Source organism: Triturus cristatus, chromosome 6, assembly GCF_964204655.1.
Source record: "Triturus cristatus chromosome 6, aTriCri1.1, whole genome shotgun sequence".
Lineage (NCBI taxonomy): Eukaryota > Metazoa > Chordata > Amphibia > Caudata > Salamandridae > Triturus > Triturus cristatus.
The window spans coordinates 533,193,469-533,208,809 of NC_140589.1; the positions used below are offsets into that span (position 1 = coordinate 533,193,469).

The 15,341-nt window shown below is 44.6% G+C and overlaps 1 protein-coding gene across 9 annotated transcripts in view; it reads left to right on the forward strand.

The window, feature by feature from the left end:
* The window catches only part of MYO6 (myosin VI), an 856,486-nt gene that overhangs the window by 381,621 nt on the left and 459,524 nt on the right, over positions 1–15,341 (forward strand). For all 9 annotated transcript variants that reach the window (XM_085610973.1, XM_085610975.1, XM_085610976.1 and 6 more), the window contains exon 10: positions 8,960–9,040. In XM_085610973.1, the coding sequence (XP_085467099.1) occupies positions 8,960–9,040 (81 nt within the window). The remainder of the gene's footprint in view (positions 1–8,959; positions 9,041–15,341) is intronic.

The following is a 15,341-nucleotide window of genomic DNA, read 5'->3' on the forward strand; positions in this document are numbered from 1 at the left end:
GAGGCTGTTGTAACAAGAAGTCGGCCGGAATGAGGGCTCCTGGGTGATTTGTGATTTCAGAAACATACATATGCAGTTTGATAGCCCATCTCTTGATCCTCGTGGTGGGTTCTGTGAGGTACCCATGAAAAGCGGGACTAGTGGTTTGTGGTCCGCGACCACCCTAAATCATCTTCCACTCAGGTAGAAGTGAAATTGAAGGCACCCCTACCAAATCACCAGAGCTTCTATTTGAGTGCGCCAGTACTCAGTACCTGTGAGAGCCTTATTGGCATACATCACGGGGATCCACACCTTGTTGCTCTTCTCTTGTAGTAGTATTACTCTATCTCCAAGTGGGGTGGCATCCACCACCAGTTCTGTGTTGCTGTGGGGGTCAGAGCACACCACTGGTGCATCACTCAGCAGTGCATCTTTCACCCTCCGAATGCTTCCTCCGCCTAGGTATTCCACTCCCACTTGGCATCTGTCCGCGTGAAGGTCCTCCTAGGTTCCGAAAGGGTGGCAAGATATGGTATAAATTGCCCACAGTAAGAGACCATGCCAAGAATGCTTTGCACTCTTCAGTACTGGATCCTTTCGGATGTCCTCCGTTTTCTTTAGACCCATCTGAAGGCTATCCTTGGAGAATAAATATCTCAAAAACTCACAGGGTTGTTTGAAGAACAAACATTTCTTCCGATGCAGCATGAGACTATGGTCTGCTAGGTGAGCTAGTGTGACTCTGAGTCTTCTGTGGTGGATATCACGTTGGCATCACTGATTTTAAGGTCAGCATTTCCCTAATCGGGTTCAAGAAGCTTGCGGATTCCAAAGACATACCAAATTTTAAGCGTTTGTACTGCTTCAACCCAAGGCTCCTGGGTGCCTTGGCTTGGGTGTCACCACCAATGGGGACACCCACGGGGTCAACCTGGTCACCTTCTCTATAATGTCTAGCTGTTCCAGCTTGCACAATTCCTTCTCAACCAAGGATTGCAGGTAGAAAAAAAAATCTCAGGTGGCGTACGACTACAGGATGGATAATTTGATCAATATGAAGCCTTATCTACGTGTCTTTCAGGCAGCTGAGACCATGGAATTGTCCAAGAAAGTCCTCCAGTTCTGTGTCTGTCTGTGTGTCCTTGATGTGCTGAGCAAAGAATGGTAATTCAAAGTCCTCTGCATCGTGGCTGCTGAGGTGGGTGCCTGTCCCCTCCCAGGTGACAAGTAAGCGAGTTTGCACACTCCCTTCGCCACCATCAGTTCAATTACCCCAGCTAATGGTATCAGACATGTGCAAATATCGTGGCCTTCGTGTACCCCTCAAACTGTTGTATGTCCATGCTGTTCATAGATGTTCCAGTGCCTATCAGGGCTGGAATTGGCAACTCTCCTATCTTCACTGTGCACATTGTGAACATTTTCCCTTTGGTGTTATGTAATGTGTGTTTGTAAAGCGCACCCTCACATCGAGGATATCCTGGCACTGAGCAGGTGTGTGTGCCTAGTCCTGTTTGCGGCAGGTTGCTTAATTGAAAAGCCAGGACTTTTAACTTCTTTCGGAATTCATGAAGAGAGTAGGAGGCCTTGATGTGGAGTGGGAGGTCGTTCCATGCTTTAGAGCGGTGCAGGAGAGCGCTCTTCCTTCTGATTTGGTTCTTTGTATGCATAGGCTGTGTGCGTGTAGGAATTCTGCGGAGTGGAGTTGTCTGGGTGGTTGGTGGAAAGAGATACAACTGTACAGGCAGGTGTGGCCTGATTTGTGTAGTGCCTTGAACGTGTGTGTTATGAGTTTGAATTGTGTGCGTTTGTGTATCGGAAGCCAGTGTCATAACCTGAGGTGTGGTGTGATGCGGGTGTGGAAGTTTGAAGATGAGTCTGGCTGCTGAGTTCTGGATGGTTTGTAGTTTTCTAGTGAGTGATCCCGACGGCTTTTTATGTATTGCTTGGAAACCATTTGAAGATCTTCCTCAGCATCTTCTGGGTGTGAAAGTAGGATGCAGTGACGGCGTTGACTTGTGTGGTCATGCTGAGTTGGCTTTCAATAATTGTTCTGAGGTTCCTGGCATGGGTCATGGGTGTCGGTCTGAGTTCGGCCAGCCACCAGTTGGAGTCCCATGGTGAGGTGTTCTTTCTGAAGATCGCTACTACTGTCTTGTCGGTGTTGAACTTAAGAAAGTTGTCTTTCATCCAGTAGCAACTTCGGTCATGCAGGCGGTGAACTTGTTTCTTTTGTTGGGGGTCTTGTCTGAGAGGGGGAGTATGAGTTGTATGTTATCTTTGTAGAAGCAAAAACCAAAAGGAAATGATGGACGGAGTGTTGAACATTGCAAGCACTCACCCCCAGTCAACTGGGGGTGAGTGCTCTGAACTGGGGTGGCCCACTCTGCCACCCCAGTTCAGACATGGCCATATACAAATCAGTCTGACCCTGTGCCTCATGGGAACAGTCCATCCCGAACTGCCAAGCCATGTCTTCCCTGGACCGGAAACAAGCTTCCTAGGACCGGTTTCTGGCATTTCAGCCGTCTTTAGCCAGGCTTGCTTGAATCCAGTGGCAAAGTGAGCAAGGGACTCACGTCTGAGCATACCCTGCCAACTTAGGGCGAACAAAGCAAAAACCAAAGGAAATGATGGACGGAGTGTTGAACATTGCAAGCACTCACCCCCAGTCAACTGATCTGGGTTTAATCCATCACCGTTCTTTAGCCCACTCTGCCACCCCAGTTCAGACATGGCCATATGCAAATCAGTCTGACCCTGTGCCTCATGGGAACAGTCCATCCCGAACTGCCAAGCCATGTCTTCCCTGGACCGGAAACAAGCTTCCTAGGACCGGTTTCTGGCATTTCAGCCGTCTTCAGCCAGGCTTGCTTGAATCCAGTGGCAAAGTGAGCAAGGGACTCACGTCTGAGCATACCCTGCCAACTTAGGGCGAACAAAGCAAAAACCAAAGGAAATGATGGACGGAGTAGAAGAGCATGTCCTGTGCACAGGTGACGTTGGCCAGAGGGATAACGTATGTGTGGACAAGTGTAGGCCTGAGCAATGACCTTGAGGCACTAAGCAGATGAGTTTGCGGGCTTCCGAGGAGTAAGGTCCCAGACAGAAAGCTTGTGTCTATCTGTTAGGACGGAGCAGATCCAGCAGAGAGTGGGTCCTTGAATGCCAATCTTGTGCAGGGACCTGTTGAGGATGGGATATGAGACCATGTCAAATGCAGCAGAGATGTCCAGGAGAATGAGGGCTGGTGTTTCTACTCTGTCAAGAATCTTGCAGATGTCATCTGTGGCAGTGATGAGTGCTGTTACTCTATTGTAGTTGGGCCTGAATCGAGACCCTGTGGCGCTGTGGAGTTGGTGGTTGCTGAGGGGGTCGGGTGGGGCGTTGGTTAATTAGTTTCTCTAAGACCGTTGTTAGGTATAGAGTGAAGGTGAGGGGTCTGTATTTGCAAAGGGTGGCTGAGTCATCTGATGGTTCCTCGAGCAGTGGCATGTTTCCAGATGCTTCTGAACATGGCTGACTCAATGGATACTTTAAGGATGAGTGTTAGTGATCAGTAGTAGTTCTTTGATGAAGGCATGGTGGGGGCAGGCACAAATGGAGCCCTCAAGTGGATGGTCTTCATGGTAGCAGCGATTTCTACGGTGGTGACAGCAGACTACGAGGTCAAGGTTTGTTTGTTGGTCCTGATGGAACTTGAGTTGCATCAGTGACAGGGCCCAGTTGACAGTCAAAGTTGCTATAATTGGAGTTGATTTTGTTACAGAAGAATTTTGAGAACTTGTTGCAAAGCTCTTGTGAGGGGGTGATGTTACTTGAGGCGGTAGTAGGCGTGGAGAAATCTTTGATGATGGCAAAGATTTTCCCGCTGGTAGTACTGGTGTCAATGCGAATTTGCAAGGGCGGTGCACTTGGTGTTCTGTATCTGCTGGTGGTAGCGTCTTGGGGCTGATTTGAAGATGGCTTTATCTGTGGTGTCACAACTTGTTCTACATTTGGGCTCCAGTTGCTTGCAGTTGCATTTCGTCAGCCAGTGTTCCTCTGCGTACCAGTTGACCTGTGGTTGGGATCTTGTTATTGAGCTGGGATCCAGGATGTCGGGGCATGTGGTGATCCAGCTGTTGAGGTTTTGATGACTTCCAGCAAGTTGCTAGTTTGCTCGGGCCAGTGCTCAGAGAGGGTTGAAGCCCACTCCTCTTTTGAGATGCTTTTCCAGCTGCAACGGGTGGTTCAGGTGGTGGTAGCTCAGAGATGGTGTGGGATGGGTATCCAGAAATTAACACGGGTGTTGTCTGTTCAGGTCATAGTTGCTGACTTGTCAACTTTGATGTTGCTGATTGAGGAAAAAATCAGGTCCAATAGGTGGGTGGGTTCGGTAATGTGTTGGGTGAGGCCAAGGTTTCCAAATTCTAGAAGGGCCATAGAGTTTGGGTCAATGCGGTCTTCTAGGTGAAAGTTAAGGTCTCGGAGGAAGATGAAGGTGCTGGTGTTGATGATGAGGGGTGCGACAAAGTCTGTGATGTGGCTGGCGAAATTGGGTTGGGGTCCTGGTGGTGTGTATATAAGGGTTCCACACAGTGAGAACTTGGCTGTGATGCCTATCTTGAACGTGAGTTGTTCCATGTAGCTGGTGGGGGTGTGCGTGTAGGTGGTGCTGCTGATGGTATCTTTGAATATAATGGTGACTCCACCTTGGGCCTGTGCTGATGTTCTTGCTTGGCAATTTTGTAGCCGGCAGGGATGGCAGTTGTGATGTCTGGTGCAGAGGTAGAGTTTAGACATGTTTCCATGAGGAAGCACAGGTCCAGAGTGTGGCCGTGCAGCAGGTTCCATATCTCAGTGGCATGTTTGGTGAGCTAGTGGGTGTTGAGTAGCATGTATGAAAGTATGGCTTGTTGTGTGGTGGTATTTCGTTTTTATTGTATATCTGAAATATATCCAATTTAATGTCCGCCACAAAGCTTATCTGACTCTATTAGAAAGATACAATACAGGAGAGCTGGGTTTTATCGCATGTTATCTGACTGCCTGGGGAATAACAATTATGTTGGTGGAGTTTACTGATTGGCCTATCCTAATGCACCCAGCTACTTGTTTTTTGAGACTGCTTCCTCATCCAAGGACCAAAAAGGTTAGTAGCAGGTTTAAAGCTCTAGTATTAGTACTCGCCAAGTGACAAATTACAACGACTTGGAAGTCTGCAGCAGGACTAACTTCCTGAAATGGAAAACAGACATGTTAAAATGGATTATGACAGAAAGTGTGATGTTGCATGTGGAAGCCTAGAAAGAACTGGAAATCAGTAGTGGCTCGAGCTCGGGATGAGTTAATACAGGCTGTGACACAACCAGGGAAAGGGATTAATGAGGGTTATTTAAGCGGGCAGCTTATAGGGAAATGTGCACTGGATGGGAGACTCTAGACTCACTGAATAGCGGGAACAAGGGTACATGCTGAAGGGCAGCTACCTCCTGCCCCTCCCAGGATGATGCCTCGCATTAGTGCTAGTGATGGTCCAATACTTTCCTCAAACAGACATTTGACAGCTCCAAAAATTAGCTCCCTACTCAGATGAACCTACAACTGCACTTTAGGAACAAATCCCTCAAAACCTCCTTGGCCTTTTGTAAGTCCGTTTAAGGTTTCAAGGTGCAAAGCATTAGCAACTAGCTCATAAGGAAGTCTCTGATGTTATAGAAGTTTTGTTCTTGGTGAATAAATAGCTGAATGGTTGTCATGGGGATTGTTTATGGAAGCGTGGGCAGAATATCATTTTAAATGTGGAAATTAGACCTTTTTTTTTTAGCAATGATGACAGTTATCTGTAGTGTATTGAGCAGCACAACAACAGGCTCTCTTATAATAATCTTTATGTTAAAATCAATTAAAGTCTTTGGTGGCATGCTCCTTTGCCTGCCCCATTACCAATTTGCTTTCACCACCAATAGCTGGTGGAAGCACTGCATGGATCTTTTATATCAATGCCTTGTGGCACATGTCCAATTCATTCCTTAACCAAAAGCAGATTGGAACTGACAGCAGCAATCCTATTTCCATTGGTCAAATCCAAGGTGGTGAACACCCTACTCTGCTGGTTACCAGTGGCTCTGTGGAAATAGGCCTTATAGTATGGCATGTTACTGCTAGCCTCCTAATTTTGCTGTGATTGACAGCTACAGAGTCAACAACTTGAAACTCTGAATAAGTGGGGGTATTCTTATAAGCCTCTCCTCCAACCTCTTTGATTACACTGATCTTAAAAAGATTAAAGAGAGCATAAGGTACACCGGCTTGACCTCACTAGTTCTTGTTCTCTGATCTACTCCATCTGCTTCAGAGGGTTCATGTCCATCTCCCCTAAAGGAAAAATCACCTTTCCAGATGTCCGCTCTAACACTTTGTTCCTAAGGAACTAAGCTTTGCATATCTAGGTCTCTCCTTGGAGGATGTGGCTACCCTGGCATCTGACAGGAAGTCCTCCACTGGCAAATTTCTAAAATGTTGCTTATGAGCACTAGCAAAGAATATCAACCCGCTTATTTGCTCAGTAAAATAGGACACCTTCTTTCATAAGACCTGCCTTATGACCACTGGCTATTATTGAATCAGGACTGAGGAGTCCTTCTAAGTTGCTAGAGACTGTCAAAATGCGGTTGGTGGGGATAAAACCAGTCTCTTGGGATATTAAGCTGTTGACCTCATGTGACTTAAAGATTCTGTGGAAGACTTCATTCTCAGTGGCTAAAACATTGGTCAGGCATATAAGTTAGCTGCAAACCCTTTTCACCTCAGAACCATTCATGGATTTACAGAAGGGCAAAGAGGGTTTGGAGGCTAATCCCACATTTGTTCTCAAAGTTCTGTTGTAGGTTAATCTGAATGAGGGGCTACTTTTCCCATTATTTACCCCTCCTCAACTGCTAATTAGACATTACTACATGTGGATACCAGGCACTCCTACTTTTTTTTAGCTTGTCAGAGGCAGTGACCTGCCTTCTAGTGACTAAGTTTGACTTTTGGAGACATCCGCCTGTGTGTGCTGCTGAGAGGGATAATTTCATGCGTCATAATTGTTATGCTTTTCATGAATACTAACCTCATTCCTCTGGGTGCACTCCACTTGAACTTAAACGGTGCTTGTGGCATTCTCCAGGCACCTACCTGCTAGAGATCTATGTTGGGTGGGTGCATAGGCTACTAAACAATATCCTGCCAACACTGTGTTCCTCCCTTAGCGATGCAATATTTGTCCAGTGATATCCTCTTCAGACTGTTTGAACAGGACTAAGCTGCCAAATGCTGCCTTTTAAGCTCCCTTTCTAATTCTCAGATGGTGTGCAAACAGTCCATTAGATGAAAATTGTAAAAGTCCACAATGTAATAATATGATACAGTTGCTTTCTCAGTGAATGGCGATAGGTTCGGTTACCGCTATCAATGCCGTCCCGCTGACCCATTAGCCAAACACACACATCTGAATCACTTTTTATTCCAAGAAGGGGTATTCAAGATTCCACATTTTCAAAGGGAGAGGATGGGGAGTGTATTATGCATGAATGCACATAACTCAGAATTAACAGTAAGTGGCAAGGCACTCACAAGCTGAAACTCTTCTGTCACCAGCCTACCTTGGAATATTGTTAGTGCTGTTGTTTAATCAGCACTAGTATAATACAAAATCTGCCATTGGCATGGCATTCAAGCTGGTCGTCATCTACCCACTGAATAAACTCGGGCTAGGGAAGGATCATGTTAGGTAAGAATTCCTCAGATCCAGTCGTGTCCTCCAAATACCAGCTCTACAGGTTTTGGTGTTTGCTCTTCAGCAACCCTAAATAGACAGTGGATAACAAGTACTTTCTGTGCTCTATATTTTGGTAACAGAAACTGTCTAGCCTAGTTTTAACACGGCTACCATTCATTATTCAGTGCACCCCGCGGTGCAGCTGCTAGCACAGGACTCAATGTTGTAGCATTGATTATATTTGTTCACTACATATTTAAATTAGAATGCAAATGCACTGAGATGCACATTTCCTAGAGGTGTTTGTTTACTTAATTTTGATTTTACTTAATACCACAGCTCGGATCTGATTATATTTTGGATAACTACATTTGTCAATTGTTTAGTGAAATGTAAATGATTTCTTCTAAAGTTCATGGATTTAACTCTCACATGCTTAAATTAAGTACTTTAGAAGTCAATTTGCCACTTTTCTTTCGTATGCTTTCATTATGAAGTCCATCCTACATTCCATTTTTTGTATGGTTCTGTTCCTAGGTGAATTGTGATTGGCACAGCTTCATTTCCTTTCAACGGTTGTTGTATTTGTTCACCCTTGTGGATTACTTGGCTACTCACAACAGACCTCCAGGCACCATTAGTGTTAAATGTGTATGCCGAAAAGGCCCTGCAACGAACCCATAATTTGCCAGATAACTCACTTTTTTATTTGTATCATTATTTCAATAGCTTGGACCTCTTTAGACTTTATACACACGGGGGGAGGAGAGAGGTAATAGGGCGGACGGTAATAGATACAATAATTGTCATCAAACAGTGCATATTAACCAGGCACATCTTTTGTCTTCGGTCCCATGGCATTGAGTTTCAAGTCTCCATTCTCACATTAGATTGATGCTCAATCTTCTGGAGTTGGGTGTAACACCATTTGGCTTGGGCAATGCAAACAATCAGCTATATAAATAAATACAACTGTAGACACTCAAAACTGGATACAGAGATGTCTGATATCAGAACAAGATTTAATTCCCATTATGGCCTATTTGAATCTTACAGCGAAGATCACGGAAAGACAGAGCAGATGATGAAGGCTGTATGCCATGACTAATGTAGAACATCACCCTGCTATCAAGCTTCATTGTTGAAAACGTACTATTTATTTTTATATAGAACGTTTGAATGGATCGTGCACTGTTCTATAAAACTTTCAATTGTCTTTTCCTTTTGTAGTATTTGAATCGTGGCTGCACCAGGTACTTTGCCAATAAAGAAACTGACAAGCAGATTTTACAGAATCGCAAGAGTCCTGAGGTACAGTATTCATTTTAATGACTTTAAAATATGAATTGGACTTGTGCAGTTTATAAGAAGAACCTATGTAGTGAAGCATTTCACTTTTATAGAAGACATGGTTGAGAATGTTTGCATTTTATTTCTATACCACACATTTTTTAAAAAGTTCCTGGGCCAGTACTGCAAACTAACAATTGGAGAAACCGATCAATCGGAATAAGTGAATAACTCTGAAATTTGGAACATTAGTTTCCAAGTTGCCGCATCAGACGTCACTTGATAAGCCAGGAGCCATAAATCCTGTAGGAAATGTTAAAGGCATGCACTCAGCAGATGCACAGAAACACCGTCTCGACCTGGCAGGGAAGTGGCCTAAGGCTCCCATGAAGGCACCACTCGAGGCATGGGTTGCTCAAACAAGACCTGGAAGTCGAGGATGCGGTCTTGACTGCAAAAGTTAAAAGGCTGTAGGCATAGACAAAGCAGGGAACACTTCAATAAGAGGTAAAGTTGTGTGAGCCGCAGTGCTCTGTGGAAAAAACTACAATGGAAGAAAGAATTCCATCCAGAGCAAAACATGTTTATCTGAACTCCACTCCTAGTGGGCAGGACACACGTTAAATAAAACATGGGTGCAAATTACTTTCATGATTTTTACATGTTCACCCAGTGCAACTTGCACGTAAATTGGCATTGGTCCCCAGATTTTTGTATTTACAAATTTACAAAGAAAAGACACCAATATTGTTTATGCTTCATAGCCTCAATTGATTACGAAAGAAACTCAGTAAAGTCCAGCGAGCATGCTATTTGCGTCGGGATGTTCGTGTGTGCTTTAGAGTGTTACACTAAACGAGACCCCACTGATTTGTTTCTGTCAGAGGCCGTTCTAATTGGTGCATTGTTCCTCTGCTGTGAATGCCTGGTCTTACAGATGTGCTCTGTTGCTTTTCTCTAATAAAAGACAGTTCACAATCCGAGGAGGCTGTCGCCATAAAATTGTACAGTTTGTAATTGGCAGCTGAGATGGTCAATAGCTTAAGAATAGCCAAAATGTGCTTCAAGGAGCTGATTCCGTCCATTTGCGGCATAACCCTTCCTTTCGGTAGACGTTTGCAAGACCTTGTTTACCCCTGGTAGGATTGTTGCAGCCTCTTGTTCAGCATGCGGTGATATCTCTAGGAGATACAGACTATTTTATAATTCATGTTTTTCTTGTTTAAACCTTAGAGGCCTCCTGGCGATAGAGTGCACTTCTCAATTGCTTTTGATTCAAAGCATTGTTCTTATGTTGTCATGTTTTTCCATTTTTTCTATTACTTTATTTGTCTTTTTCTCTCCACGTGTTTTATGCTCCATGGCCTACGATTTAAGACCTGTGTGTTGTACAAATGTGTTGGTTGTTAATGTTTATTAATGCTCTTCAGCAGAATGCGGTCTGAGAACTGTAGCAAAATGTTCTTTGCAAGTGTACAATTGGGCATGATAAACTGGGGATAACAAGCATTTTAATTAATCTTGTGAATTACTTTCTTTCTCTCCCGTATAATATCAGGAAGATGAGGTGATCATTTATATGTAAAGTAGAGTACTTTCAGTAGAACTAGCCTGCTGCCTAGACCTGCTGTGGGGGTGCTTTTTCTCCATTTCAGTTGCATGTAGTATGCTTAGCACTTAGCACTGTTTAATAATGGACACTGTATCTGGCGTGATTTGGGCTAAGTTCTTACAGTTTGATTTTTGACTGCAAATGAGTCTCAAACGATGGGTTCGGTGGTGTGCATGTTTTGACTTTAACTGCATGCCATTTAGCCCGCAATGGCTTTCCTAATAGTTTTGTCTTTTCTTTTATTGCATGCTGTTTCTGCGACTGTCCTATCGTCTACTGATTTCTATTTTGTGCCTGCATTTTTGTACATGGTAAATACTTTGATGCACAATGCCCTAAAGAAGCAACTTGGTAATTTATTTAAAAGGGACTAGAGACACACGTTCGAATCATATTAAACATTCTATAAATCTGGAAAAAACAATAAAAAAGCAGGTTGCTTAATAAATTCAACCACATAAGAGGAATGGTTTCCCAAGCATTTTTGAACTGTCTTCTATGCTCAGTATCACATTTCTCATACTACACATTCGCCAACTATATCGATTCATGCTGTAGTCTGCCTCATTTAGCATGAAGCACACACTGCCATTTCTGCTGAAACAAATATGAAAGCTTGGACCATATGATGATGGTGTTGGCCAGCCTTTCTGAACAAGAGCAATCACTTTTTAGCTACAGCTCTCCACTGTTTAGGACCCCGAACCTGCAATCATACAATCCGCGCCTGCTTCAGTAGCTCAAGCTGCTTTGTGAAACTGAAGAGTGTCTTAATGAACAGTTTGGAACATCTTTAAGGTCAACGCCGACGTCTTATTGGCTAGTTATAATTATCCTAAGCTTAAAGGCAGTTTTAACTCTCTTTTGCGGAGGTAGAATTGTGGCAATCTCTACATAAACATAATTTATTTCTAAATACTGATTATGGATTGATTTAGTTGTAATTATCTATAAAATTAATCGTTCGTTCATTTTCTGCAGCCCTACCAATTGTAGTCTGCCATTCTATTGCCTATACGACAGGCCTAGGAAATTATTGGTCTCCCACATTGAACACGTATGAAAAAAGCCCTGAAAAGAAAAGAGTTAAATGCTTTTGAAAGCACAGCATCTCAAACATGGTGTATGAAGATGGTGTTCAGCTTTCTCTAACTACCTTAGTCAATGTGTCTGCTGCAGAAAACTATACTCAAAAGGTCTTCTTACTAGATTGTTAGAAAAATAACAACCTTTCTGAAGCTAGTCTGTGTGTAGGCGGTGTATTTACACCTGACTGCAAGGGGGTGAGGCAAAGAGGCCGCATTAGCTAGTGAGCTCTGTTGCCTTCGTGGTCCTCATAACGAATGCCCGGTAACTCCTTTTACTGGTACCCTAATAATCACACGTTTTGTGGTACAACCCATAGTCCAGTGTTTTCCATCTGATCACTTCGCCGTCTCTGGGTGAAATACTGGGGAAATACATGTTAGAATCAACCCAGGGAGGATTTTCTGCGTGACTCATGATGATTTCATGTGAGAATTGTAATAGTATATCCAACCTCTCTTCATGGTAATGGCTGAGGGTAAGGTAGAGTGCCCTTTGATCTGAGGAGCACATGGTCATCTCCGACTCAGATGTGTGCAAACCCAGTAGATAAAGAATGTGTGACAGTCCGCACAGACTGACGCACTCTCTGTCCAGCCACGGTAAAACTGCATGTTCAGGTTTAGTTGCATGTAAAACAGAAGTTAACTAAATGTCAGCCAGTTTTACAATTTGTTAGGAACTGAACATGCAATGTTCTATGAAAACTAGGAGGAATGAGGGTGAAACACAGTGCATGGACTATAAGGGTCTTAACCAGTGCTTAATCTGTGCCGGTGCTTTCCGGTGCTTAGCACCGGCACTTAATTATCAGGGCCGGGTCTATGCATCTGCTGCACACGTCACACATTGCTGTTTTTTTAAATTTCCGTAAGTCTGTACTCGGTGCATGCAGCCTCAGCGTGTTCACTGTGAGCCACGGCGGTTAACAGTGTCTGGTTGCCGGTGTGTGAGACACTTCTTAATCACCTCTCCTGCCCTGAGGCTGAGCTCAAGTCCAATTCATAAATTATATATATGTTGATCATGGCGGCCGCGCGCTGCGGCACTTAGTTCACAGTGCAGTGTTGACTGTGCAGTGTTGCTACTTGCAGTGACACACTGATTTATTTGGGCGGGCTGGATTTTGGTTCTGATGGGGGGAGGGGCTGTGCGCGCAGAGCGCGCAGATTGTTTTCACATGGCCACGCCCACCCCCAGCATAACCACCACAGCTCACTGCCCACCACGAGTCATCATCGTTGTTCAAGTCAGGCGACCCCCGACCGACGACTACGTTGAGAGAAGGGCCGACTGTGCAGGCATCGACCAGCCAGTAGAACAGTGCAGTACTGTATGGTAGCAATCAGCACCAGGCCGCGGCGGCCGCCTAATCGTACAATCAGTTATTCACTGAGCAAAGGCAGTGCAGCCAGTGTGTGTCCCTGCCGGCCAGCTCACCACGATTAACGAGTAACGGTAAGAAGTTAAAACTTTACTAATCCTCTTAGAAACCAGAGTTCGAGCCTCGAGGTCGTGTCCACATCCTGTGATTCTGGGCAAATCACTTAATTTCCCCGTGCCTGAATGTGTAATGTAAATACGGTGCTATGTAAAGCGCTCCAATACCTTCGGGTCGAGTTCGCGATATATAAATTTGCAACAAAAAAAAATGGTAAATGCTTTCCACGGAATCTGATCGGCTCACCAGCTCTGTAAATCTTCCTCACCCTCCAAAAACTGTTTCCCTTCTGTTGACATCCATGACCCACCCCCGCCAAAAGCCCCTGATTTCACCCTCCCTTGAGACTCAGTAGTGTAACGGTTACGAAGAGTCACTGAGCCCTGGACACCGGCATTTTTATAATTTCGAAGGCAAATACCGCACATTTGCAGGGCAGCTTTAAAAAGCCCTACCAAAACAAACCTGCTTATAATTTCCTGGATGAATCACTCCTCTCCACCCCTATGGACGAAAAGCCCCATCCTTTGATCTCCTGGGGGTGTCCAGACCGAGCACAGGAAGGCCCCTCCCACCTCAGCCCCACACACCAGTGAGTGCATGGATGTGCCCCACCCCCCAGCCTTTCAGAGTGAAGATATGTTATAAACATACTTGTTTCTCAATGCTCTCGCAGACTACATCATGTGATGACTGTAGATCTATTTTTATACCAGACTGAGAGACAGCAGCCTTGACCCCGGGATGTTGCTGGTGTTCTTGCTTCAGAGGATGCTTGCAGTACTTTCTCTTTCTACTCTCTACTTCCACCGGGCCTTCACCCCCTCCGTCGTTATCTTGAAAACGCGCATTTCCCCTAATTTATCAACACTGTTCCTGCTGGGAGGCCTCTGCGTACTGCTGGCAGGAAGCCGGTTTAGCAACTCAGCTGTGTAAGTAGCCGCTGCGGGTTGCAAGCATCACCACAGCCCTGGGGTACAGTCAGCAGTGAGATAGATGCAGCATGACTGTGGTAGCAACCACAGGCAGGCACCGAGCATCACCACAGCCCTGGGGTACAGTCAGCAGCGGGGTTGATATAGCAGCATCTCTGTGGAAGCAGTCAGAGGCAGGCACCGAGCATCACCACAGCCCTGGGGTACAGTCAGCAATGGGATCAATGCACCAGCCTCTCTGTGCTAAGAAACGTTACCCTAGACCTGGGGACCCACCCAGCAATGGGAAGCAGCAGCCCCTCTAGAGCATTCATAGAGGCAATGGAGGGATGGTCAGCAATGGAGTGAAGGCACTGACGTCTTACAGCAGCTTTGAAGGCAACAAACATTACCATACTCCTGGGTGAATAGTCAGCAGTGGAGTACCACAGCCCATCTATGGCAGCACTGCTGCAAGCATTGTGAATTATCAGAATCTTGTTTAAAAAGATTTGGTGTGTGACTTTCAGATTTTTCGACAATCACGCTGGCATATTCAGTTAAAATACATCATATGACAAAGGCATGGGGTTAAGGGAAGTGGAGGGGGAAGAGTAGTATATCTCCAGGGAGTACGTTATAATAACAAGTCCAATTGTTTATCATCTTTTTTAATTGTTTCTCTAATAGTAATCGCTTTAACGGAATACTAACTCTGCTATTTATGAATCCCAAACCCCTTCGGCCACCGGAAGTGACAAAGTGACTCATTCAAGTGCATATCAGGATTTTATTCAGCTTATCTGTTTTGACTAGTGTTTTCACAACATTTTGGTTTATTTCTGCCCATGCAGTGATTCATCTGAAAGAGCGGAGGTAGCCTTCTCATCATATTCAATTACTAAATTGTTTATTTTTTGGTCGATACTATTTGGTGATTAAGTGGTAACTCTGTGTCCAAAAAACCCAAGGATTTTGTTTGTGTTAGAGAGAGGGTGGCTACCGGTTCCTGAGGCCAGAGAAAAGGGAGATTATAAATGTGTCAATCAGGTGGTGATCATGTTCATTCATTTTGGGCAGTCACTCAGCCATATGTGTAACTTTTTCTCATCCACATATATTTTAATTTAAAGTTGCATTTGTGTATTTACCTGAACGAATAACCCAAATCAGTTGTTAGTAGAATAACAGTTGAGATAACATTCAAGTTTTTGGATACCCTATAAAGGAGGTGGATTTTTGATGATGAAGATGAGCCCATTTTGACCA